This window comes from Melanerpes formicivorus, unplaced genomic scaffold (assembly GCF_026170545.1).
Source record: "Melanerpes formicivorus ecotype bairdi unplaced genomic scaffold, bMelFor1.0.p_v2 SCAF_23, whole genome shotgun sequence".
NCBI classification, from domain to species: Eukaryota; Metazoa; Chordata; class Aves; order Piciformes; family Picidae; genus Melanerpes; species Melanerpes formicivorus.
In genome coordinates, this window is record NW_027142375.1 from 12,186,359 (window position 1) to 12,214,191 (window position 27,833).

General features: G+C 42.6%; 2 protein-coding genes across 2 annotated transcripts in view; one reads left to right on the forward strand and one right to left on the reverse strand.

The window, feature by feature from the left end:
- Positions 1-16,252, forward strand: part of VWDE (von Willebrand factor D and EGF domains) — a 38,618-nt gene extending 22,366 nt beyond the window's left edge. The window contains 16 exon segments of the mRNA XM_068152519.1: positions 127-241; positions 1,113-1,363; positions 1,481-1,700; positions 2,977-3,114; positions 3,701-3,763; positions 5,244-5,921; positions 6,250-6,345; positions 6,430-6,525; positions 7,713-7,808; positions 9,071-9,166; positions 9,598-9,693; positions 10,161-10,256; positions 10,350-10,445; positions 12,555-12,650; positions 13,171-13,274; positions 14,288-16,252. Of these exon segments, the coding sequence (XP_068008620.1) occupies positions 127-241; positions 1,113-1,363; positions 1,481-1,700; positions 2,977-3,114; positions 3,701-3,763; positions 5,244-5,921; positions 6,250-6,345; positions 6,430-6,525; positions 7,713-7,808; positions 9,071-9,166; positions 9,598-9,693; positions 10,161-10,256; positions 10,350-10,445; positions 12,555-12,650; positions 13,171-13,274; positions 14,288-14,308 (2,358 nt within the window). The 3' untranslated portion in view covers positions 14,309-16,252.
- A 4,485-nt stretch (positions 16,253-20,737) lies between these two features.
- LOC137448253 (wnt inhibitory factor 1-like) lies at positions 20,738-27,372 on the reverse strand. The gene is made up of 5 exons (XM_068152549.1): positions 27,072-27,372; positions 24,239-24,334; positions 23,091-23,195; positions 22,576-22,671; positions 20,738-21,147 (listed from the first exon to the last, which is right to left on the reverse strand). The coding sequence occupies exons 1-5, from the start codon at positions 27,292-27,294 to the stop codon at positions 21,038-21,040; spliced, it is 630 nt and encodes a 209-aa protein (XP_068008650.1). The 5' UTR covers positions 27,295-27,372; the 3' UTR covers positions 20,738-21,037.
- Between the last annotated feature and the right edge of the window lie 461 nt (positions 27,373-27,833).

Here is a 27,833-nt window from a genome sequence, read left to right on the forward strand (position 1 = left end):
GGGCTCAAAACAACTGCAGTTGTTTAGTGGAAGTGCAGAACAGAGCAGATTTTATTTGACACTTCACTAATTCATCTAGATTTACTGTTTGCTAACCAAAGAATCACATTATCCTTTCTCTAAAAGGAGAAAACATGCAACATAGACGGACTCTGTTATGGTGAAGGTGACACAAACCCAACCAGCCCTTGCCTACTCTGCAGACCTGATTTATCAAAGCTGACTTGGTCAGTGGTTGAAAGTAAGTTTTGGTTTTGTTTTTTAATACTTTTATAATATGAAAATGAATAAATAGGATTATTTTTTTAATCATAGAAGGCCTTAGGTTGGAAGAGACTTTAGAGATCATCTACTCCAACCTCCCTGCCTTGGGCAGGGATGCCTCTCGACTAGAACTGGCTGCTGAAGGCCTCAAGGCCTCATAAATGGGAATTGAAAATCTTTCCTATGTCACAACTTCAAAACCTGTGCTCTTATCAGGGCTTCTGCTTCTCTCTTTTGTAGAACTTGTTCTTGTGTTGGGGTTTTGTTTGCATGTTTTCACATGGCATCTCTAGAAATCTCTATTTTTTTCTGCCAGATAGATTAGAGCTCAACAGTGCTGGCATCTAAATAGACTAAGACTTACTGACAAGGAAGGTTGAAACCTTTCTGAGGAGCAATGAATGAATAACTTATTTCATCACCTTGTGCTCAGTTTTTGCCAAGATAGTCACTGCAGCCCATTCCCAAGGATTTGCTTAGCAGTGTCGGTTCATTTGCTAAAGGAAGTCCCAATCACTTCTGAATTTTATGGTGTCTTGTACTTTACCTCTGCAAGCTATATCTGCATAGTTAAAATGCAGTGGTTGAGTTCAGTAAATACAGAGTTCTTTCTGTGTACAGATGCACTGCATCTTTACCAGCTCTTGCAGAGAATAGGTGATTTCTTGGTTATGTTGATACAGTTATACTGAAAACATCTAATGTTTTTCCTGTGCCATTGAAATGTCATTAGAATGTAAGAGAAGTAATCACATGTGACTTCCTTAATAAAAAGATATGCTCCTTCTGACTTTTATAAATAGATTGCAACTTTTACTTTAAAGAGGAAAATATCTCCTTTGTTGCAGACAACCAGCCTCCAGTGCTTGAAACTTTTCAGGGTATGCTACAGACTTTTTATGGAGAAGATTTTGTATATCAGTTTTTGGCTTCAGATCCAGAGGGCTCTGCTATTCATTTCACATTGGATTCTGGTCCAGAAGGTGCCAGTCTTTCCCCATCAGGTCTCCTTTTGTGGAAAGCTGTGTCAATGAATCTCCATAAATTAACATTTTCTTTGACAGATGACTGCAATGCAAAGACTAAGGTAGAAATAGAGGTAATTAATATTACAGTGAAATGACACCTATTAGTAAGATTTCTAAGATACCTAATTACAAAACTCATTGCTGGTTCATTAAAAAAAGAAAACTCTCTTATTGGGCATGTCTTGTAGGTCAGTGTAAAATCATGTGATTGCCTGAATGGTGGCTCATGTGTGACAAACATAAATTTCCCCCCTGGAAGTGGAAGATACCTTTGTGTGTGTCTGGCTGGATTTGAAGGTGATCTCTGTCAAGTGAATATTGATGACTGTAAACTTAACCAGTGTGGTATTGGCAGATGTGTGGATGGAATAAACAGCTATTCCTGTGAATGTCCACCTGAACTTCAAGGTAGATTGCAATGTTATTTACATTATCACATTTGGTCTGTAAATAGCTTACTGTTAGAGTATGAAGAAATGTTATGGTCTTATGGGTAAGGCTGTATGATGTAATTCCAGATTTTTCTTGCATGAATACAATGGTTGTTTATATTATGACAGCATTTATTATTTTCATCTGTAGACAGACACATAGTCCCTACAGCCCATTTGCTCCATGTTCCATAATAAGCAAGGTACTTCACAGTATCACTAAGGTTGGAAGAGACCTCAAAGATGATCGAGTCCAACCTGTCACCACAGACCCCATGACTAGACCATGGCACCAAATGCCACATCCAATCCCCTCTTGAACACCTCCAGGGATGGCGACTCCACCACCTCCCTGCTCCCTGGGCAGCACATTCCAATGACAAAAGACTTTCTTGGTGAAGAACTTTCTCCTCACCTTCAGCCTAAACTTCCCCTGGCGCAGCTTGAGACTGTGTCCTATTGTTCTGGTGCTGGTTGCCTGGGAGAAGAGACCAACCCCTTCCTGGCTACAACCACCTTTTAGGTAGTTGTAGAGAGCAATGAAGTCATCCCTGAGCCTCCTCTTTTCCAGGCTAAACAATCCCAGCTCCCTCAGCCTCTCCTCATAGGGCTTGTGCTCAAGGCCTCTCTCCAGCCTTGTTGCCCTTCTCTGGACACGTTCAAGTGTCACAATGTCCTTCTACTTATTGAATCATAGAATGGTTTATATTGGAAGGGACCCCCAAAGGTCAGCTAGTCCAACCCCTGTGCAGTAAGCAGGAACATCCTCGACTAGATCAGGTTGCTCAGAGCCTTGTTGAACCTGACCTTGAATATCTCCAAGGGTGGGGCTTAAACTACCTCCCTGGGCAACCACTTCCAGTGCGTCCACCGCCCTCATGGTGAAGAACCTGTTCCTAACATCCAATCTAAATCTACTCTTCTGGAATTTCAAACCTTTGCCCCTTGTCCTATATCTACAGGCCTTTGGAAACAGTCCCTCTCCAGCCTTCTTGTAGGCCCCCTTCAGGTACTAGAAGGCTGCTAATAGGGCTTCCCAGAGCCTTCTCTTCCCCAGGCTGAAAAACTGTGAATAGCAAACCTACTCAGCTGTACTTCTTGGGTGTACTGAAATCTTTGTTGCACTTGCTAGATGCCCTTCTTTTTTTGTATTTAGACAGCTGCATACATTCTACTTGTATCTTTTATAGACACATTGTCAAAGGCTAGTGACACAAGATTATTGAAATAAGTAAAAATTTATTTCAATGCAGGTAAAAATTGTCAAGAGGATGTAGATGAATGTGTATCCAGTCCTTGTTTCCCTGGAGTGTTTTGCTTCAATACTTTTGGTTCTTACTATTGTGGTCCATGCCCAAATAATCTGCAAGGAGATGAGAAATCATGTTATGGTAAAATTATTTGTTTTTCAGCAGAATGCTATTATTTTTACTGTTGATCAGGTAAAATATCTTTGGTTGTGTTTCATGTTTCTGAGAGTCTTAGAATTCTTTTCAGTAGCTAGCAAAACAGAACTGTCTGTCTTGATTATTGGTGGCTGGGACAGGACCTCAGTTGACAACAACATCAGACTGCACTGGGTCATGCAGCTGTAAAACACTTTTTCAGATGGGTACAGAATACCCCAATTCTTTGTTACCAGAATAGAATACAATTAAATGTACTTCTCTTTTTCTACATCATTTTCATAATAGGAGCAATTACTGACAAAATCTTTTTATATTAGTTTGTCTAACATAGATTTATTTGCTCAAATCAAGGCACTTGCCAAACAAGGTGCCCAAACATTTGTTTGCAATGCAATTGCTGCTTAAATTGTATTTTTTAAATGCTGCATTGAAAACTTCTAAGGAACAATTTTTACTCTTGCCTGCTTTCTGAATTTTGAGTTATTTTTATATACTAAATCTTTAACTCTGTAATTTGTTTGCATTTACAGCAAAACTACTAATGTGCCTTCACATCTTTTGTTTTCAGGGAGCGCTGAAGATGCTAATGCTGAAAGAAAGGATTCCACAGGAGAAATTGGAATGAATAAAGGTGATATTTTTTGATGAAGAAAATGTAATTTCTGATGCACATGATGATCAGCATATAGCTGTCAAAGAAAGGTTCTAGTTAGTTTACTGTCACACACTTTAAATTTCCAGTTTGACTCAACCTAATTCATTACTGGGGCTGAATTCTGATCTGAAAAATGAGACTGAAATGTCAATATCAACAAATCCCCTAGGTCAGTTGAGTCATTTTGCCGACAGTATGATGTATGACATTCTTACTGTTGCCTTTTGTTTTTGTGACTAACCACTGACATAAAATAGGTGACATGGGGATAGGGACATCTGTTACGTGAGATAACCAAAAGTTTATGGCATTATGTTGAATGCCATTTTCATACTTTAACTCAAAGGAAAGGCGAAGGATGTGGCATGTGAAGGTCTTAATTTCAAAAGTCTGTAAATCCTGTTGCTGGCATTTCCAGCTCTCTGCCTGCTGGGGCTTTCTTTACAGGAAATTCTAGCATGTCTTTTCCTTTTACCTCTGAATGGTTAGAGGAAATCTCTCTCACTCTGCTGCCAGTTCTGGGTAATACTTTGTTGGCTGTAAAATGGTGTGCTTTTCAGCAACGGGAGATGGTACTCTGTAAAATGATTCAGTGAAGTTTAACCCTTCATAGACTGTTTTCTACTACACTTCTAAATGGGGAAAGGAACAAAGCTGAAGTTAAGTTGAATAATCTCCTTCAGTTTCATTCTTTCTCTGCCCTATAATGCTAAAAGCCCATATGTGGCATGCTCCCATTCTAGGATTACAATGCCATACTCCTTTCCACAACCCATCAGACTGCCTGCTTTTCCTGGGCAGAGTAGGAAGAATTTATCGTTCACTTTGCATTCCTTTCAGGCAGGAGGCTGAGTCAGTTTCTGTTTATACAGTAGACACATGAAAACCCATGCAGAAACTTCAAGAAAACTGATTTTAAAAGTTTAGAGGGTGAAATATGCTCCAAAGTAGTGGATTATTCACAAAAATACTATCAATAAGCATAAAACATGGACATACTTGTGATTGAATGTCTGCTTCTAGACCCTAGGCCGATTACTGGTGAGTCATCAGCAGTATCTTTTCTTTGAACTCTCTTTCTGTTACCTAGTTGGAAGCAACATATGGAGTCTGTAATTTGCTCTGACAGTAAAGCTGTTTATCCAGTGTGGGAGTATCTCCACTGTCTGTCTCATATATATGTATGGTGCTTTCTCTTTACCTTCCAGCCAAGAAAATGGCACAGTGAGGGTAGGAAAGGACATAGCCAGGATACCATAACCTTCTCCAATTTAGCCAGTTAGGATTTAGGTTCCACTCTGTACATATGTTCAGTTGTAGCACATGGAGAGACTTCCTGAAGCACAGAATGTACATTTTTCTGCTCACAGAATATTCCTCAACCTCAGAAGGAAAAAAAGACCTCATAATATTCCTGTACTTCCCCCCCCCACACTTTCTTTCTAATGTGCTGTAGGTTTTCTACAATCATCATTTGAGAAGGTTTTAAGCATCTCAAGCCATAGTGCCAGTTCTACAGATGTCCCTGAGAGGTTTATGTCTACAGAAATGGTCAGTAGCAGCACTCCACCAGCATCCACAGGAAAAACAATCACTGCTTGGAAGCCACTTAGTTCTCAGAGAAGTGCTTCTGTGCAGCCTGCTCTTACTGGAAGCATTGCTCATAATCTCAGCACCATCAGCGGTCACCTTGCTAACATGGGAGAGAGTTCTTCCATACCTGCTGTGATGACTGCATCTTCAAGGAGCCATGCTGTATCACCTGAGAAGAAAGCAAGGGCACAAACTGGGACCTACAGCTATTTTGATACCAGCAGAAAGACTTCTAGCAGAGGAACAAATATAAGCAAAGTGCTTTCTTTGCCAAGCAAAGTGTTCAAAGGGGGAAATGCTCACAGAGTTCAGCACCTCTTAGCCAAGCATAAAGCAAGTATTTTACCTTTTTTTCTTGTTGAAGTCACTGTCCCACCAAAAATGCTTCCTGAAGAACTGAGTGAAATAGTGACTCCTCAACCAGTAACCTGTTCTGACTTACCTTGTTTTCCTGGCGTCCCTTGTGAGCCCAGTCAGGATGGAAGGGTCAAGTGTGGTCGTTGTCCCTATGGCTATTATGGAGATGGCTTCACTTGCAAAGGTATCGCAAACAACTGCACTAAATGCTTTGCAGAAAAGATTCTTGTGACATCTTTATAACTTTAAAGTGCACTGCTACTGTGTGATCAGTGAAATGCACAGGGTATTGAATTTTCTCATTTTCATTATTAATATTGCCATAGCCCACAGGCTTTTAGTTGTATGGATGCACTTAAAAATATTTTTTTCTGATGTCTCTCAGGCTCCTCACTTATGGGCAGGCACCTAATGGATTCTGTGTGAATTGTTCACTCCGTTAGGTGAGGCACAGTTGTGCTGAAGGGCACTTGCATTTTCTGTATTCCTTTATTTTCTCCATTGTCTTTCAGCAAGATGCAGGCAAACATGTGGCAAAAATATGGAGTGTGTGGCACCCAATATTTGCAAATGCAGGCCTGGTTATGCTGGTTCTAACTGCCAAGCTGGTGAGTATGGCATTTTGATGTAGGCTGTGATAACTCTCACCAACAAATTCATGCTTGGAAGATCACTGTTGATTTTTTGCACAGCTCTATGCAGACCTGATTGCAAAAACCATGGGAAGTGCATTAAGCCCAATGTCTGTGAATGTCTACCAGGATACAGTGGCCCTGCTTGTGAGGAAGGTAAACAGAATATTTTTCACTTTTGAGTCCATAAATACCTAAAGAATCTTGTAAATAACTTCCTGTGCCTAGGGAGGAATAACCTCATGTGTCAGTATGTCGAGGGGCGCTGACCAGCTGAAAAGCAGCTCTGTGGAAAAAGACCTGGGAGTCCTGGTGAACAACAGGACGACCATAAGTCAGCAGTGTGCCCTTGTGGCCAAGACCAGCGGTGTCCTCGGGTGCATGAAGAAGAGTGTGGCCAGCAGGTTGAGAGGGGCTCTCTTCCCCCTCTATTCTGCCCTGGTGAGGCCTCATCTGGAGTATTGTGTCCAGTTCTGGGCTCCCCAGTTTGAGGACAGGGAACTGCTTGAGAGGGTACAGTGAAGGGCTGGCACATCTGTCTTACAAAGAAAGGCTGACAAACTCAGGGCTTTTTAGCCTGAAGAAGAGAAGACAGAAGGGGGGTCTTAACATTGCTTATAAGTACTTAAAGGCTGGTGTCCAGAGGATGGGGCCAGTCTTTTTTCAGTAATGCCTAGCAACAGGACAAGAGGTAACGGGCACAAACTTTATCATAGGAAGTCCCATTTAAACACGAGGAGGAACTTTACATTCAGAGTGGTGGAGCACTGGAACAGGCTGCCCAGAAAGGTTGTGGGGACTCTGAAGTCATTGAAAACCCACCTGGATATGTTCCTGTGCAGCCCGCTCTAGGTGAACCTGTTCTGGCAGTGAGGTTGAACTAGATGATGTCCAGAAGTCCCTTACAATTCTGTGATGTTGGACTGATCATTGTGACAGCAGAGGTGTGTTCATTTTCCTTTAACAGAACTCTAAGTAACATGTTGGTACAGACCCATATTTTAAAATACAGAATCACAGGCTTAGGCTGGAAGGGACCTTAGAGATAATCTACTCCAACCTCCCCACCATGGGCAGGGATGCCTCTCAACTCAATTATGGCAGTTTAGGCTGGTTCCCTTCTATTCCTCCCACATAAGTTACACCTCCAGTGTCCAGAGGGTCCAACCCAGTAGGTGGACACAGGAAGCAGTGCATTTCATATCCATAATGTCCTGCACCCTATAAATCCGTCTGCAAAGTCATTCTCCTCCTCTTTCTTCCCTCTCTGCTCCCATGGGGGATACTTCCTATCGGGTAATGGTAGAGGTGATCTCTTGAACAACCTAATTCTGTATCTGCAGCACATTGTCAACCACCCTGTCGAAACGGAGGCACATGCTTGGCCAGAAATCTCTGCACCTGCCCATATGGTTTTGTGGGACCAAGATGTGGCACAAGTAAGCAAAAAAAGCATAATGGAAGAATACAGAATATTTCTGCTGTTCTGTAGGAGTGAGAAAGCAAATGATGGTTTCAGTTTTTGATGTAGTCTGTCTAGTGCTAGTAACTGACATAATAGCTGTGCCTCTTTGAAGGCTGCCATACTTGGGCTTTTCAAACATTGGTTGGGTAGTATTTGCACATAACATTGAGAACATAAACTACTGTAGAGATTGCAAATGGCTTATGATTCTTGTTGTGAGGACAGAGCATGTTGCTGGTGTGATTCTACCTTCAGGAGAAAGAGAGATATTTAGCATGTCCTTACAGCTTTTTAACTTCTGTCAACTTAATTTGGCTAGATACTGGGGTACCTTTAGAAGCTGGTATCAGTGAGTGGTGGGTTAGAACTGGGATACAGGAAAACTTAATTCAGGACCACATCATGGGGGCTTTTCTTTTTTTTTTTTTTTTACCTGGCATAAAAATGGGAAAATTTGCTGTGATCATAGCTGTAAAATTGGAATTACTCTTTTCTGTCTTTTACATATCAAATTCTACATGCTGCAATTTGGCAACTCCAGATTTAGGGTAGATTTCAATCTGGTAATTTTTATCATTCAGAGAATCCAAATTTAGATATTGTTGACCCCAAACTGAGAAATCCAAAGGCTTGTCTCCTTCTCAGACCCTAGGACTCTTCATTCTCAGTTTCTCCTGTTCTAATTTCAATTGTGACCAAAAAAATCACCCCTGCCCTTTATTAAGCAATACCAAAGAGGATAAGGTGTTGTCCTGAAGAAGTGATTTGTGCTTCCACAGTGATGATATTTTAATGTCTTTGCTTATTAGTCTCATGTCACTCTATGCATGCAGCTGTACTTGCTGAAGTAGTGGACTGGACTTCAGTGACTTGAGGGAACTTTCTCTTGAAGTCCATCAAACTCATCCTGTAATGTGGACCATTTGTCTCTTAGCATTGAATTTCCCATTTTGTTTAGGGCTTATTTGAAATTTTCTATACTTTTAGCACTGACTATACCCAGACCACAGATAAATACACTTTATTTACCTTTATAGGCTGGCACTAGTATTTTGTGAGACTGGATTAATCCTCTACAACTAGTGGAATATTATGTTATTTCCAGTGTTAATATTTGGGAAAGACCTGAAAAATGAACCAAACATAATCTGTAGCATATCTCTTTCCCTCTCTGCCCCTCCTCACCTCCTCCTCCCTTTTTCCCCCTCTATTTTTGCCTGACTTCTTGGATGGTAGTGATTTGCAACAGACACTGCGAAAATGGTGGTGAATGTCTTACTCCGGACATCTGCCAGTGTAAACCTGGATGGTATGGACCTACCTGCGGTACAGGTAACAGTCCTACAGCTCCCATGTTCTTGGGAGGGCATCCGTAGGGTCTCCCATAGTTTGAGATTTATCTGCCAGTGTAAACCTGGAGGGTATGGACCTACCTGCAGTAAAGGTAACAGTCCTGCAACTCCCATATTCTTGGGAAGGCATCTGTAGGGTCTCCCATAGTTTGAGACGTGGCATCATGAGACTCAGCAGTGATGGGCAGCTCCTTAGAGCCCCCACATCCCTTCTTCTCTCTTCATATTAGTTCTGCAGCACCTCTAGAAAATCTAATGCTGATTTGAAAATTTTTGGTAAAGATCTGACCTGAATGGTGTTACTTGCAGTGGTTGTAGTTGTTTAACTCCTGTCCTTGCAATGGAAGCACATGTTTTATAGCCTTTATTTGGATGTCATGCTTCCTGCTTTTCCTGACCCTGTTTCTGCAGCAAAGTGTGATCCTGTTTGTCTCAATGGTGGTTCCTGTACTAAGCCAGATGTTTGCCTCTGTCCACATGGATTCTTCGGTGCTCAGTGTCAGAATGGTAATTTTTTTCCCCTCTTCTCCCCTCTTAGCTTCCATTAAGGGGAAATCTGTGACAAAACATTATATCATAAGACACAAAGTTCACACTCAAGTGAACTTAGCTGTGAAGTGGTGCAAAACAGAGATTGCATTATTTTTTATATTTTATGGCTGATTCAGTGAATCTCCAAAGAGAAAGGAGACTCAAAAGTCCCTTATCTGCCACTCAACTTTTGAGCAGTGTTCAACCATTTCCACTCTCTATTATGTAGTCTGGTTACTTGTGTACACAAAGTTACCAGCCTTGACCCCTTTTTATCTGAGTTGGTCTTTACTACTGACATAGGCAATACGAGAGAGGCCTGATAGTGCTGAATGTCTGTATAAACTAAGAATTTTCATGTTGCACCCTTGTTTCCTAGAAGTCTAGCACTCTGCCAAACAAAAAGCAAACTACAGCCTTTTCCTCCTGTTTGTGTCTTCTAGCTGTCTGCAGGCCGCCGTGTAAGAATGGTGGTCACTGCATGAGAAATAATGTCTGCACCTGTCCTGATGGGTACACAGGCAGAAGATGTGAAAAAAGTAAGACACTATTGAAAATCCTGCCAGGATCTGAAAGCAACCAATACATTATTCTACAGCTTGTTAAATGTATTTGTGGTTTTGATTTTTAAGGTGTCTGTGAGCCAAGGTGCATGAATGGAGGAAAGTGTGTAGGGCCAAATGTTTGCTCTTGTCCTTCAGGATGGAGAGGAAAAAGATGTAACACTCGTAAGTATCTTGTAGTTAACAGGAGAACCATACCTTCAAAGTGGAATACTACTAAAGGACTCATGAGGTTTAACAAGAGCAAGTGCAGGGTCCTGCATCTGATTCGAGGCAATCCCAGGCACAAATCCAGGCTGGGCAGTGACTGGCTGGAAAGCAGCCCTGAGGAGAGAGACTTGGGGGTGCTGGTGGACAAAAAGCTCAACATGAGCTCTCAGTGCACTTGCAGCCCGCAAAGCCAATCAGATCCTGGGCTGCATCAGGAGAAGTGTGGCTAGCAGGTCGAGGGAGGTGATCCTCCCCCTCTACTCAGCCCTGGTGAGATCCCACCTGGAGTACTGTGTCCGGTTTTGGAGCCCCTATTACAAGACGGATGTGGACGTGCTGGAATGTGTCCAGAGAAGGGCCACGAGGATGATCAGAGGGCTGGAGCACCTCTCCTATGAGGACAGACTGAAGGAGTTGGGGCTGTTCAGTCTGGAGAAGAGAAGGCTCCGAGGTGACCTAATTGTGGCCTTCCAGTATCTGAAGGGGGCCTACAGGAAGGCTGGGGAGGGACTTCTCAGGATATCAAGTAGTGATAGGACTAGAGGAAATGGAATGAAGCTGGAGGTGGGGAGATTCAGGCTGGAGGTGAGGAGGAGGTTCTTCACCATGAAAGTGGTGAAGCCCTGGAATGGGTTTTGCAGTGAGGTGGTTGAGGTGCCATCCCTGGAGGTGTTTAAGCCCAGGCTGGATGAGGCTCTGGCCAGCCTGATCTAGTGTGGGGTGTCCCTGCCCGTGGCAGGGGGGTTGGAACTAGATGATCCTTGTGGTCCCTTCCAACCCTGACTGATACTATGATACTATGACTGCCTACACAAGTAATATTAACATAGTGCCAAAGAACTCAAGAATATATATCACACACAGAAAAAATAATGGTCTGTTACTTGGCAGGAAAAATTAGGATGGAGAATTAATACCATGCATTTCCTTGACTAAGTCATGGACCAGAGTATCTCTAAAATTCCTATACAGCAAATGATACTTGTTTCTTTGTTCACTCTTGTCTAAATAAAAAACCTCTGTATTTCTGCAAAGAGCTGAGTCAATGAGGTGAAAGGATTTCAATTTGTGCTGTAGGACATAAAAGCAGATATAATAGAAAAAGAAGTACAGCGAGAGATTGGAAAACTGGAAATGTGGTAGGAAATGATGGGAATAGAAGATGGAACGGGCACAAGCTGGTTAGGAATGGTAGAAATAAGACTGTAATGGTAGAGCAGCTGTGGGTCACATTGTATCTTAATGAAGGTATTGAAGGTGCATAAATAAAATGTGATAGCGTGGATAAAAGTAGGGTCTTAGTGAAAATCAGCATGGGGATGGGTGGTAGAAATCCAATAAAGAGTTAAGTGTCTATGATAGCACCCACCCAAGGCTCAGGGAATGATATGGCCAATGAGCTCTCTAATAGCATGGAGGCAAAACAAATGTCCTTGTATTGCTTATTGCAATTATTGGAAAGTTTTACAAAATATAGCCAATCAGATCCTGGGCTGCATCAGGAGAAGTGTGGCCAGCAGGTCAAGGGAGGTGATTCTCCCCCTCTACTCAGCTCTGGTGAGAACCCACCTGGAGTACTGCCACCAGTTCTGGAGCCCCTATTATAAGAGGGATATGGAAGTGCTGGAATGTGTCCAGAGAAGGGCCACAAGGATGATCAGAGGGCTGGAGCACCTCTCCTGTGAGGGCAGACTGAAGGAGTTGGGGCTGTTCAGTCTGCAGAAGAGAAGGCTCCGAGATCTCTCACTAAGCTATGGGATTTAGACAGGAAAATTTGGAATAAGCAAAACTATTTAGTGGTGCTGACTTGATTCAGTATTTCAGGATTTTGTAGCAATCTGTGATGCATCAGAACATCTCAAAGCTTGCTGTGGCTGTCAGGCTTTTTGTTTCTAGTTGCCTCTCTTCTTGAACATTCACTGATCTTAGGTAGCTTTTCAGTGAAGATGATGTGACACTTCTGTATGGAAAGCACTCAGCCTCCTGTGAGCTTTCTGAAATGTAAAGAACAACTAAAAGGAATCACTTGGGACATAACCAAACTTTGTGGTGATGTTTGTGCAGCAATCTGTCTTCAGGAATGTAAGAATGGTGGGGAGTGTATTGGACCCAGTACGTGTCATTGTCCACCACAGTGGGAAGGAATCCAGTGTCAAACGGGTAAGCGTGATGTGACCTGTAAACCTCTTGCTTCAGCACATTAAGAATGCTTCATCAGTGCACAGTTCCTGGAAGTCCTATGCCTTGGCTGTATTTTAAGTCAAGCTGTGTCAAAGGCAGGATAAAGTGCAGAGACTCCTGCCCGTCTGAAACTCTCTGGAATATGATGGCAGTCTGGTGGTTGGTATGTAGTGGCTTCCTGTAACACTGGGCATTGCTGCAGCAGCCCTGAGAAAATGCTGTGATAGCTTAGAACAGTGGGATTTGCTAAAAAACACCCTGCTCATGTCTTTGTCTCAGTTTCATTCATGCCCTCAGCATGTCTTCTCTTAACTCTGCGTCTTTGCATGAGTTGGCCACATGACTGGTGAAACCTCCTTACACTGAGGGCTGTTCCCCTGTGACAGTACCTACCAAGTTCTCAGCTCCTACAGTCAGAAAAGTAAATAGAGATGATAGTCACTTTTCCTTCAGCAAGCTGTTTTCATGAATAAAGCTGCATATCTACCTCTTGTTTTAGCTGTGTGCCACCAGAAATGCTTGTTTGGAGGCAAGTGTGTAATGCCCAACGTCTGCTCGTGTCGTCCTGGCTACACTGGAGTTCTCTGTGAGAGGAAAATTCAGGTACATGCAGAGTCAAGACATAATCATCTAGTGCACCCTTGTCCAATGAAGCACCATTAAATACACCAAAATTATTTGACTAGTTTCTTCTTTCAGCCTCCAGTGAAGGAAAACTGGTAGCATTCCTAAGAGCTACTCCAGTAATTTCTAGGCTCTAATACTTGCAGACTTGGTGTCAACACCCACAGTAAATTTGCTTTCAAGCTGGTTATCTCTTGTCACTCCCTACATGGCTGTAGCAGGATTTGATAACAGAATCATAGAATGGCTTGGGTTGGAAGGGATGCCTAAAGGTCATCTAGTCTAACTCCGATTAGAACAACCACTATTCTTTTTTCCAGCAGCTGGGCCTGTTTTGGGGAAGAGTGTCCCACTGCTGACTTTTTTAGCTTGCATCAAGTCAAGTCCTGATCTTTGTCAGCTAAATAACTACACATCACTGATTTCATCCCTGTTTTACACAAACATTCCTTACCCCACATGTGACTTTTGGAACACCTTCACTTTTGTGTACTGTAGTGAATGATGACCATGTCTCTGTTCTGTCACATAATCTTCTGTTGGATTCCTTTGCTTGGAAGCTGACAGTCATTCACTGATGTAGTTTAAACATTCCATTACAACTTTTCTGTGATTTCTGAAGTAGAAAAGATTCTATTTTTCTTGCATCTGGCACTAAACCATGTCCCTCAGCACCACATCTCTGTATCTTTTAAACACCTCAAGGGGTAGACACTCAACCACCCTCCTGGAGAGCCTGTTCCAGTGTTTGAGAGCCCTTTTGGTGAAGAAGTTTCTTCTAATATCCAAACTTAACCTAATATTCAGTATCACCTGTGATGTTTCTCCTCTTTATTTAGACACTTCTCTGATGCCATCAGAATTTCAGCCCTGTGTTTCTGCATGTCAGGAAAGCAGAGATTCATTAAAGCTGTTTCTTAAACTTTAGCATAAAACCAGGCTGCACCGTTAAAATATCTTTTAACATTTATTTGTTTCTTTTTCTCTTCAAGGTACAAAGGCATCATGGTTGAAGAGAAGATGTGTGTCAATTAAATTGCAATGCTGCACAGATGTGTGAGGCTTGAAAATAGCAAGAAGGTTGAAGGCAATCACAGAGTTTATTTAAATGAAAGGAATCTCCAGAAGCATTGGTTTTAAAGCTTTGTATTGCAGTTGTGAGTTTTGGTGTGCTTCAAAATGACAGTTTTGTAGGCAAAATGTATGTATATAATTTTTTTGCTACCTCATGCACAAACCCCACCCCTCTGATTCTTCACTGGGCTCACCAATTAGATGAAGGATGCAAACCCAAAATGCTGCAGTTTGTTGGTGTAGTCATCTAGACTATCAGGTTTCCATTGTGGGAACAAGATTGTAATAGCTGCTGAATGTCTCTAGGAAGGAAAGCAGCACTTCCATCACCTGTGAATGGTACCTTCTGATTTTAAGCATTATTTACATGCATATTAATTGGCTGTGTACAGAACAAAAGCAGAACTGGTTTTTTTTTTTCCTTTGCTTTGTATGTGTACCAGCCTGTTATAATGATAGGCTAGTAGTGAAGAAGGAGGGGCAACCTAAACCAAGGCTTGGCTCTTCACAATGGAGGCAGGGCTGCAGGTCTTGTTCACAAACAGAGGCAGAGTAATTGTGGTTTATCTTTAGCAAGCCTTTGTAGCCAGGTACCAACTCTTCTGTTTTGACTTCATTACTTCTACAATCATGGTGGTGAGTATTCAGCTCCTAAATGATTCCTGTTGTATGCCCCTGTTTGAGGTGGCCCTCTGTAATATGAGGAAGTTTGATCCCCAAGTCTCTTAGAGAAATTCGACAATGCTTTTAGCTGTGCTGAATGTTAAAATAGGAGCTACTAAGAGGAAGAACTTGCCATACATCATGCTATCTGCATACATCAAATCAGAAAGTGTTTGTAGAGATGTCACAGAGTTGTTTTCCATCTCCAATGAACTGTTAGCCCCTACTAGCTGCCTGACAGTTCTTGAACAAATAAAATTCCATTTTTTCTGAAGTTACCTACAGAGAACCACCATCTTCTTCCTCTAGAGCTGCAAAAGACATAGCAGTTCCTGCTGCAACCAGCTGAGCTCTGGTAACAGACACAAACATCCCTTTAGCCAAATCATTGAAGTTTACAGTTCAGGTTTTTTATCTTGTTTTGGGGGTATTTTTGGGGAGGGGTTGTTTTGTTTTTAAACCAAGAATAAACATCATCACTTCCTGTTCTCCACAGCAGTATTTAATTTACATAAACCAGTTCAGAGTGGGAAGAAAATGGAGCTCATTTTGCCATTTACTGCCACTGTGGGATGCTGGTTGCCAAACCATAGCTGTCAGCAGCCCTCTGCCTAGATTTCTCCTCACCTTTTGCTAGTCATTTTTGCAGAGTAAGATGGTGTTCTCAGAGTTCCAGAATGATACTTGACGGTGCTGAATGATACTTCCAAGTGCCTGATGGGTATATTTAAACATTTTTTTGCAATTTCCCACTTGCATTTTAAGTTTGGTGTTTCCATAGTTTCTTTCAATACAGCATCCAAGTGGCTGACAGCTTGATCTTCTAGGAACTGTTGTGTTATTTAAGACCTGCTCCACTAGAACCATTTCCTTTCGCGCAACTCACAGAGATTGCTCTGAACAAAACCTTGACAAGCTCTTTGAATTGGTACCTCAGGATGAGGCATTGAATACACAAGGTTCTGAAAATGTTTGAAAATGCAAACACACCAGTATCACACAATCTTATATTGTAATAACCCCCATTCCACCTGTCAGTTTGAGGCGGCGTGCTAAAGAGAGAGATAACGTCCGTTAATAGTACTTTGGTTAATGAGTTTGTGCAACCCTCCATTCACAAATCTAAGTCAATGTATACTTGCCTTTCTAGGATTTCAGGATGAATAAGGGGATGGGATTTTTTTTTGTTGTGGCTTTTCTTTTTTAATCAAAACTTTGAGTATTTCCCATTTATTTTCAGCATATCTGAAGGAAGAAATTCTTTCTTTCACATGTTCCAAACACGAGCTGTGCGAACGAAAGCACAGCCACAGTTTTGCTACAGGAGTTAAAAATGCTCAGTGCTAAGCTGTGCTGTTCTCCAGCCAGCACATGATGCAGAAAAATGACTCATACAGGCGTAAAACCAGGCTGCTACTCTGAAACTGCCCAGTAATTCTGTAATTAGTTGAAACTATTCTGTACTTGCTTGTCCGTCATACACACGAAACCGAGTTCACTGTAATTGCAATAATGCAGTGTAATTGCTCAGCTTAACAAGAGCCAGAAGAATATAGAACGCTTGGGCACACAGGTTAGCAAAATTGGTCTAGAATTGCATAAAGCAATCTGAAATGAGGCCTAAAAGAAAAGATTCAAAATAGGGGGAAAAGGGTTGCATACAGCAGGAGTTGCCATAGTTCTGCTCTGATGGGATGAAGGGAATCTTGTGCCAAACTGAAGATCTTACAGTGATCCTTAGCATATTAAGCAGACTACAGCTCTCTTCACTGAATATTCTTGCATGATTTGCAACCTGCTTCAGGGGAACCGGCTTTAGCAGGAGTTGGACCAGATGATCTCAAGAGGTCACTTCAAACCTCTACCATTCTGCAGTTCTGTGACTTTTCAATACTGGACAGTGCTGGAAAGTACCTATGTACAACATCTATCTTGTTACCTGCTTGAACTGAAGGTGCTCTGCAGGCCAGCAGAAATCCTCCCAAGAGCAGTCTGACTTTTGCCCACGATCTCAAAAAGATCTGTAAAATGCAGTACAACACGTTTTCTGAAGGAAGGACTGGTATCAGAGGAGATACCATAGATCTTGGCAAGGACTCAGTTTCCTATATCTGTACCCTTGTTGGCTGTGATTAAAAACAAAAAGAGGAAAAAAAAGTGTGTCTCAAATGACAGGCTCCCTCTTTTCACAAACATTAACTGCATCTGCTTAAACCTGAGAACCAGAAGTGTGTTGGCATTTCCATCCACCAAAAGCCAACCTGGGAAGAAGAATCAGTGTCAAACTTCAAGAAAACCAGTATAAAAGCTTAAGCTACTTGACAGCTTGGCTATAGCCATTCCACTGCTTGCTCAAAGAGGAAAATCCCAAGTTTAAATTCTCAGTAAAACAGAACATCTGGGTTCACAGCCAAACCCAAACATAGAGATGAGAAAGTGTTGCGAATGATTGAAGATGTTTATGCTGTTTCTCTTGTATAAAAGAATCAGATGGCAACAGTGGATCATTTTACTCAGCCACAGCTCAGTTGAACCAGCAGAGGATCTTTCATGCATAAACCACACAAACCCATTCTTGCTACAGCCACTTAGGGGAGAAGAGAAAGCATAAATGGTAAAATGTACATGTAAGTGACTTAAAAAGAACCAGTCCTCACCTTTCCCCATGCCCTCTGGAGAGACAATATCAAAACCTCACCCATTAACAAAATTTCCTGTTGTTTCTTAGTGAAATACATAGTGAATAAGGCAGGTAACTTGTTCTGTGACTGGCTTTGCACAAGAAGACACAGCTGGCTCCAAAAACTTCATGCTGTTAACTGGTAGTTTCTGTTCTCCAGCAAATAGAAAAGAAAGAGAAGACAAGGAATACTGACAGCTCCTCAAGTAAATACAGGCTTAGGGAGCTGGGGTTGTTCAGAGAAAACAAGACGGGGGGGTGGATCTTAGAGCTGCCTTCCAATACCTGGAGGTATCCTACAGCAAGACTGAAGAGGGACTTTTAATAAGGGTGTCTAGCAGCAGGGCATGGGGATGGTTTGAAGCTGAGGGAGAGTAGGTTTAGACTGGATCTTAGGAAGAAGTTCCTCATTATGAAGATGGTGAGACTTTGGAATGAGCTGCCCCGGGAGGCTGTGGATGCCTCCTCCTGGGGGTGTTCAAGGCCACTTTGGATGAGACCTTGAGCAGCTGAGTCTAGTTGAGAGGCATCCCTGCCCATGTCAGGGAGGTTGGAGTAAATGATCTCTAAGGTCTCTTCTAGCCTAAGCCATTCCATGATTCTATGATCTGATGATAAGTGAAGCTGTGGAAATGATAATTTGGGGGCCAGGGTTGTTGTTGATAAGACATTCTGAGACTGTTCCACTTTAAAAAAACTACTAGAAAATCCATTTTTAAAACTCACTTAAAACATCACAGAGATGTTTATTCCTGGTCAACAAAAGCAAATCCAGGGAGAGCCCTTGTAGCCAGTAGATGGTGCTAAATTCAAGGAGGAGTTCTAAAATATGCCATCACAATCTGTGTGCCATCAAAGTCCTGCTTACTTCAGTCATTTCTGAGCAGGGAACTGCTTGGATTAGCATTTGTTCTGGCCTGCTCAGAAACACCAATTGCGAGTGTCTCTCTGACTGCTCCTGGTATCATGCTCCTAACAATGCCAATATCTCCTCTGGCTTCTAATCACCATTATTGCCGCTTCTGACTTCATTAGTGGAAGTCAGTCTTTCCAGGAACATTTTCTTTGCATTTACATACTTCTGCTCATTTACTGTGAAATCCTGGCTCTGAAGCAATTAATTTTTTTTCCATTCACTTCCCTGCAACAGTATGTCAGCAAAGGTATCCAGATTAATTCCTGAATTTCTAAATTATGGCATGGTTATTGTAGTGAAATGTGACACACACATCAAATTTCATCATCGTGAAGCCTACTACAGAATCTTACTACATATGTGAAACCCACATTTTTCACTAGCATGACTCAAACACCCAGTGTATCATAGAATCATAGAATGGCCTAGGCTGGAAGAGACTTTAGAGATCATCTAATCCAACCTCCCTGTCATAGGCAGGGATGCCTCTCAACTAGACCAGGTTACTCAAGTCCCCATCCAACCTGGCCTTGAACATCTCCAGGGAGGAGGCATTCACAACCTCTCTGGACAATCCATTCCAGGGTCTTGCTACCTTCATAGTGAAGAATTTCTTCCCAAGATCCAATCTAATCCAATTCTCCTTCAATTGAAATCCATCACAGCAAAGGTAGCACAAAACCTATGTGCTCCTCTTACTGTGTCCCCTGCCCCTGGCAACCAAGCCTGCACACCACCTATCTGTAGCAGGTTTCATCAAAACCAAATGCAGCAGCCTCCAAAGCAAGGGCAATGACTTCTCCACACTGTAACACAGCAATTGCTCCTAAGAGAAAATAGGGATCTCATGAACTAGACCATTGTCCTTCATTTGTCCTTTGTATGCCTGGGTTCTCTTTTAGAGGGCTTGTAACAAGAAGGCTCCATTTCCTTTGCTTCTTGTCAATGCTCTGTGACTTATAATCCCTGGAGAACCATGTCCATCTAAGTCATTCAGCCTATGAAACCTGCATGTTGGGAGTTTACACAGAGATACAACGCTATTCCATCAAATGGATTAAAATAATGCACAGGCAAAAGGCTTAAATAATACACAGTTAAAATGCTCCCACTGAAATTCTAGTTTCACCCAGAAGACAATGAAAATCTCTCTCAAAAAACCCAAAACCTCAAAAGCTGACTCAGACAGTCTCAGAAAGCTGATTGAACTTGCATATTTTGGCAAAACTTTCCTCAACTGCAGCCTTCAAGAAACAGCACAAATGAAGCATGGAACAGTGAACCTAGGAGTCTTGGTCCAACAACGTGCAGCCTGTTCAAAAGGCTGCAAATCCTAGATGAGGCCAAACTGGAACATGACCAGATGACAACCCTCAGCATCCTCCATGCAGGTGATTTGTGACAGACACAGCTTTTCCCCACTGCCAGTCTGTGGCCTCCCATTATATTGCTCCTGTAACAACAAACTCTTGAACAGCAATGAATCATCAATGTCTGCATCTCCAAAAGGGAGATAAACACATTTCCCTATCTCACTGGGACAAGGCAAAGAAATAATTGGAAGTTGAGAGATGATCAGATAATGTGATTGTAGAAGTTGTCAAGATAAGGACTCTAAAAAGTATCAGTATGGATTAAGCCTTTAGAAAATAGAAGTGGAACTGTCTGAACTGTGCTTTGGGGTTTTTTAAACACTGCTTAACTGATCAAGATCCAAAATGATTTGGGAGGGGAGAGGGAGCAGGAAGAATACACAAAGAGATAACCAAGATTTTAATAAGATTATTTACAGTTGTTCCAGAAAGATGTAAACTCCAAGTTTCCTCTTGCAACTGTGCAATCTTATTGCAGGCAAATGATACTTGCACTAACACTCACTTCTGATACCTGAGTTACAGAATCATAGAATTGTTAGGGTTGGAAGGGACCTCAAGGATCATCTAGTTCCAACCCCCCTGCCCATGGACACCTCACACTAGATCAGGTTGCTAGATCAGCTCACACTAGGTCAGGTTAAAGACACATTAATATAATGCAATAATTCTACTTAAAGGTGGATGAAAAAAAAATTGAAGAGCACAGATCTATTCTCAAGTACTTTATTTGAAGAGTATGTTTTATTTCAAGGTCAGATGAATAACCAAAACATAATACTCCTGCTTACAAAGAAAGAATAGAAGAAAATGTGTCACACACTACACACACTTGGACACTTGTTTAAGTGTCAGCTCTGTTACAGCCTGTTCTTCCACATGGAAAAGCATTTACTTAACGTACTGAAGACAAAAGGCTATCCAAAATCAATCAGCTACCACGTTTGTTTTACGGTTCCCCCCGCTCTGCTGCAGACTTCATCGCTGTATGAAGAGTTAGATGATGAAAATGCAGCTTATCTTTGCTGAAGTTGCTTCATTCCTTCCTTTTCTTTGTGCACTGCAGACCAGAGTATGGCACTCGACACCTACACACGTTTGGAGCTATGCATTTTCCTCCATGTTGACAAGGTAGTTTGCATACAGCTGAAATGAGACACCAGACACACAGTATGTCTTCAGCACAACACAGCATCATTTTTCTTCTTTGTCTTACTGTGCTAGCTGAATTGTTCCCTGGTGACTGTGCTGAGACAGTATAAATAAAAGCATAATGGAAGGACTGAAAAGCAATGCCTCTCAATTTATGGCATGGTGGCCTTTACTGGAATACAGCCACAGTACGTCTAGTCTCATTCATGCTCCATTCCCTTTTAAAATACCATCATTTCTGTTGTTCTTTAAGGCACAGGCTACTTCTGAGATGAATGCCTTCACAAAGTGAGGGAACAACAAAAATTCCTATTGAAACTCATTCAAGTTCTTGGATCCTGATCCATGAGAAAACAGCTGCCACACACTAGCTGTTGCTCCCCAGAAGAAGGGGACAGGAGGACTGAGCAGGCACAGCTTTAGCTGTCCCCTAGCTACACAGCAGGTCAGTTAACAAGCCAGAGGCTGCTATGTGCTCATAAGCATCTGCACCAACGCAAGTCAGACTGGGTACAGGTCTAGTGAGTTCAGGAAGTGAAAAACCTGAATGCTTCTACCCAGGGAATGGAGCTAAGCATCTTGTAAGTTCTCTGCACCTCCCATACCTACATTTTAATATCACTCTCTATCTCAATACATCAGTCTATACAAAAGGTAAGCACTTTGCTGGTCAAATGGGAATGGTAAGCATTATTTGTTAACGATTGCTTAACTACATAGCTTGCAGGAGAGCTAACACTAGCTGATTTGGATTACCACCACCACACAAAAATTTCAAATGCTGAAGGCTTGATCCAAAGAGCTTGCACTCCTGATAGCCAGTTGGAAAGCAATGTTTAAATGAGCTTTCTCTCACAGAGCAAACACTGAAAGTTTCCTTTTTACACCCTCAGGACAATTGCTTTTAGAATGAGGACCCCTGCTTTTGTGAGCCAAAATTTAGGAGAAAATGGTACTAATCCTGATGGCAGCGAGCTTCCTCTTGCTCCTTTAAGAGTACCTGGAGTTTATTCTGCCAACTTACCCTCAAAACGAGAAGCAAGTTTCAATTTTCCAGGTCCCTAAATTTAATGAAGATTCTAACCCACATAAGTAACAACAGTGTTTCTGTAATGGTCATTTCCAGGTCTTTATACTGGGGTATTGCTTTACAGAAAATATTTCAAGTATACCAAGCAATGAATCTGGTGACAACCAAAATCTGAATCTGAAGTTATTTGAGCTGGTCTTTTCAACCAAACTGAAAAGCCATCTAGTCCTTATGCGCACTTGTAAGATCCTCAGAATGCTGAAGCAGCTCTCATTTACTACTCTTAAGACACTTTCCTAGCAGCTTTGTTAGGCACTGGAGATCTGAGCACTATATTGGTAACTGAAACAAGTAGGGAAAAGGATAAATGGGGAATGTCGTAAGTCATTTACCTAGGTGACATGCTCCACCCACCCATCCAGCTGGACAGCTACAAATTCCAGGAGCCACACACGCTCCATTATTTCGACAACCTTGAGGACATATTGCTAGAAGAAAAGAATGGGTAAGTCAGCAGGATTTATAAAACTGATACAAAAAAATCCTGACAGAATGAAAGATTCAGGATGATACAAATCAAAATGGCAAAACACATTTTCTTCCAGGCCAGATATTACTCAATTGGTACAACTCTAAAGGCATTTCCAGGACGATGGAAATGGAAGAAAATATTTATGGACTCTGTTAAGAAATTTTGGTTTAAATGTTAATAGATGTACATACAGTGTAAAGCAAAGTAATTTGACACTCTTCTATTTAAGTATATACCAATAATTAAGGTCCTTATTTCTGTAGCAATGCAATGATATTTCCATAGTTATTAGCCTCTTCATACTTTTTAAATGGTTTTGTTACTGCAGTTATGTTTTTAATCAGTAAAGATATTTTTATAAATAGAGATACCCACCTTCTTGGCATCTTGATCCTGTCCAGCCAGAAGCACAAAGGCACTTCACAACTCCATTGACAGAGATGCATTCCCCACCATTTTGACAGCCTCCTTCACAGCTCACTGCAGAACAGCACACACAGCACTTTTCAGAAGCAACTTCAAAGAATGATCTTTAAACATCTGGTCTGCCATCATCTATTTGCTTTATCATGTTTCCAAAGGCTAAATTTTCAACTCTTGAGAGCAAGGCATAGATTTATAAAGAGTGAGTGAGGGTGACAACCATTTCTGCAAATGCCAACACCAAATGCAGTTAAAATTAAGCATGTGCTTTGAAGCTTGTTAAGCACTTAGCCTGAGAGTACCAACCAATACACACGGTTACTGCTGTGGCACAGCTCTTCTCCTCACCAACTGTGAACCAACTGTTAGCAGCTACATCACAGTAACTACTACCATGTGTTCTTATCCATCTTGCCAAATCACAGCTGGTGAACCAGTGACGTGTGGTGAAGGATTCCCATATTTCCTTACCTGACAGGACCTACAGACAACACGAGGAAGAGGAGAAGGGGAAATACTACTTGGACAAATGAATTGCCAAGGGTTAGGGCAGGCCCAGCCACTAAAAAAGTGACAAATGATTTCTATTAACCCCTCTTCCTTCCCCAAAAGGAATGAGAGAGAGACCTATGGATTGGAAAAGAGGAAGGCAGTGGATGTAGTCTACGTTGACTTCAGCAAGGCTTTCAACACAGCATCCTCACAGCAAAGCTTAAGAAGTCTGGATTGGATGACTGCAGATACCACCCAAAAGTTTCAACCACTTAACACAGAAGTATGTTTCTACAGAAATCAGCTCATTCAATTATTCAGAAAGAGCCTATTACAGAGCTAAACAGAATATTGATGATATATATACACAGCGTTTTCCAAGGGGCAAAAGTCTCTCAGATTCTTACAACACATTTCAGTACATACTAACCTCCTGCAAGCAAGCAGATCCTCTAGGCCTTGCATTTTTTGACAGTGAGGTCAGAGGTCTAAGCAATTAAGGACATTATTTCAAAGTACATCAGATTTTGGGCAAGAGGAGTCCTAGATTAATTTTGTCTGTTTTCAAAGTCCTTGTCTTTCCAAGTTATCACTTGTTTGGGTCTTACCCTTATGACAGTATCTACCCCCATAGCCAGGTGGACATCTACATTTTCCAGGTCTGAGGCACTCCCCACCATTTTTGCATTTTGGGTAACATGTTGCTGTAAGAGAAGAAACAAAGCTTGGATAAATATTGGTGATCTGCATTATTCTAGCCTCTGAGCACTCAGTTTATCTACACATTTCCTCTGATAGATTCATCCTGCAGTCCTGCATTGCTGTTCAGGTTAAGATAGCTTTTCTGCACAGGAGCATTCCACCATTTGAAGCTTTTAAACACTTGAAACGAAGGATATTTTTGGATGCTAGACAGGACAGGCAGAAGAAAGAGCCACATTAAAAGGGAACAAAGCAACACAGATGGTCTGCCAAAGAAGCTTTTGATAATTGAAGTCAAGAAATGACAGGTGTGAAAAAAGTAATATGAAGAAATGATTTAATAAAAAATGCTGCAACTTCAGAGGCATCTTCAGATCCTTAAGACGAAATACCAGAGTTCGTTCTTTAGTGGATTCCTACAGACCTCTCCAGAAAAAAATACATGCTCATTTCTTCATACCTCTCCTCTAAAACATATCCAGAAGTAAGTCAGCACTTCCTTTTCCTCTACCCTCTTTTGCTGCCTCATCTGGCCTCTCAGAGACCTTTCTGAAATATACAATGTTTGTTTAGAAATCACTTGAGATAAATCTTAACTTTTGTCATAACTGTAATTATCTCCTGGGAGGAAAGCACCTATGATCATCACACATTCTGCAGCTTTTTTTATTGCTGACAGGTTGGATACGGCACAAACAAAAAATCTTAATCTTGCAAAATTCTGGGTAAATTCAGATTGACAATTAATTATCTATCACACAGACGTCCTTGCTACTCATCAATCATTCCCAAAACAGCCCTGGTGTCTGAGAAAACCTTTGCTTATATACAGATTTTAGAACTCCATGTGTTTCAGAGTCTCAGCTGAACTAACTGGAGGTGCAAGACGAGTACCCTACACCACACTGCTTCATCCTTTGATTGGATGGGTAAGTCTGAAACAGAGGGAAGAAACAGGGAAAGATGAGCAGTAACACCACATCTTGTATACCTACAACACTCTGAAACAACCCAACTGAAAGAAAGAGTATTTTTCATATTAGTATCTGCAGAATGAGGATTTCCATGCAAATAAAGGACCCTAATGAAAGAACCATTTAGCACTCATCTCTGAATAACTGTTTTACCAGATACTTTCAGCTGACTGGATATGCCACATGAGACCTCTCAGTGTAAGAAAGTTTCTGTGTTATTCACATAGTTTTCAGTTCAGTTTTCTTGACAGAACAAGGGACAAAGCTTCATACATTCAAACGTTTTTTATGTCGATAGCCTTATCAAAGCAGCCAGTGGTTCTACTAATTCCAGACAGGTTGCCACTTAGCCAGTTCAAAAGCAGATCTGCATTTCCAACAATCTTTCACATCTCCCCTAAACCCAAAAATGTCCAGGATTCAATAGCTGCTTGGAACAGTGCATACTACAGTCATTCATCCCCACTATGCTGCACATTAGCTATACATCATTTGTCACCACCTGCTTTAGCTTCTAAATAAAACAACACTTCATGAATGTTTAGAGTGCTCAATGAGATTTTCAGCATCCCATTCCAGAGTTTAAAAAAATAATCACGTTATAAATGAAGGGCATTGAGAACTAGGAATAAGTATTGCACAAATCATATCACCACTTCTCACAGGATAATGTGTGAAGCAAAAGAACTCCTGATACCGAGTGGGTTGTAGCAATTAGACTCAATGCTCTGCCACTAAGCTTCTGAAGAAAGACATTAGAAATCAGGCATGGTGCATTAAACAGGTTTCAAAATAAAACTCTTCTTTCCAGTGTTTACTTTTGCATATTGGATGATGTTTCCAAAACCACTTTGCCTTTTTGGAAACTGTCAGGAAGAGAGTTCAGTCCACCCTAGCTTTATGCCTCCTAGTGTCGCAAGGGGATGTACAGATGACTCTGTGGGACAGGTAACATTTAGGAACTCCAGTCTTTTTACAAGCACTACAAGGTCTAAACAAGAGGTTTACAAAATACCCTACTTTCTACACACTTTTTTGATTTCTTTGTTAATATTGTTGTGACAAATCACACCCAGAAATACCACTTTAACTTCGCTGAGGCTTAGGAAGCAATCAAGCCTCCAAAAGCACCTTTCCTTATTCAGGCAAGTACTTAAACATGCACAGTGAAAAGGATCAAAGGATGCTGATGCAAATGCCTGTCCAGTAAGTAGACATCTACCCAATGTTCACATGGCAAAAAGCTATCTCCTGACAGTGTTGACTTTTCTGATGGCCTACTCACCTACACGAGTCTTCACAAAGGATCTAGCTCCGGTTGTGCTCCGTCAGTTTACTGGCATTGCCTCACCTCAGCCAAACCCAGGGATCTTTACCCCGCTTTTTCCACCACACCTTATTTGCAAATGTCTTTCCTGCTATTCAACCACCAACCTCTCACGCAAGATCCAAACCCAAACTCTTCAAACCTTCCTGGAGAGGTTGATCACAGGCAGGCTGACCTCTCGGAGAGGCAACGCCGTGCTTGTGCACAGCTCTGGTCAGGCCGTGATACCGCGCTAGGGAAGCACCACGAAGAGGAGGTGCCCGCAGCCTCGGGCAGGGGATGCACGGCCAGCCACCCCGCTGCCGCGCGCCCCGGGCGGGACGTTTCTCACTTTGCCCGGCGGCGACGCCAAGCGCGGGGCGGCCTCTGCCAGCCCTCCAGCGGCCCGCAGCCCTTCCCCGTCCGAAGAACCCCACCGCCACCCCTTCCCACGGTTACCGTGCTGGCAGAGGTCGCCCTCGTAGCCCTTGGAGCAGAGGCAGGTGCCGTTGCCGAGGCAGAGCCCGCCGTGCTGGCAGCGCGGGCTGCACGCCGCCGCCGTACTGCGGCCGAATGGCAGAGCCGCCCCGAGGGAGGGCAGGGCGCCAGCGCCGCGCCACAGCCCCCACAGCGCCAGCCACAGCAGCAGGCAGGGCAGCCCCTCACCGTCCTGCCGCGACATGGCCCGGGCGCCTCTGCCTCGGGCAGCTCGCCGCCGTCCGCTGCCCTCCACGCAGACGCCTCCTCTCCGCTCACTGCCCTTTCACACCCCGCTCCTTCACGCCCCCCTCGCCTTTTGCCCTCTCGGTCCTTTCCACACCCTCCTCCTCCTCACCCCCACTGAGGCGCCGGCCCCTGCGCCCCCGCCTCCCTCTCCCTGGCGCCATGTCACTGTGGGTGAAAGCCCCACCCGATGACAGCCGACGGCTTATCCGGCCGGGGGCGACTGCGGTGGCTGAAATAAACCGGGACTTGGGGGGTGGTCTGCAGCCAGAGAACAGGCACCAGGGAGTCATTTGTCAAGGCTACGCTGGACGTAGGTCTTGGAGTCCACCTCAGCACGAAGCATAGCAGTGGGCCCTGCCGCCTGCAGGCCCTTCCAGCTGTTCGCAGGGTGGCACTGCTCTCGCCGTCTGGCTGAATCACCTCACTCTTTGCCTCCTTACAGACTCTTGATTTCTATTCATTTCGATCTTTGGTATTCCCATGCGATACGAGCAT

What these genes read in the sequence shown, in the direction of transcription:
- LOC137448253 (XM_068152549.1), bottom strand. Translation starts at nt 27,294, where the DNA reads ATGTCGCGGCAGGACGGTGAGGGGCTGCCCTGCCTGCTGCTGTGGCTG. An exon ending in GGGTAGATACTGTCATAAGG is followed by an intron (nt 23,196 to 24,238) that starts GTAAGACCCAAA and finishes GCTGTTCTGCAG; the next exon opens with TGAGCTGTGAAGGAGGCTGT. An exon ending in AGGATCAAGATGCCAAGAAG is followed by an intron (nt 22,672 to 23,090) that starts GTGGGTATCTCT and finishes CTTTTCTTCTAG; the next exon opens with CAATATGTCCTCAAGGTTGT.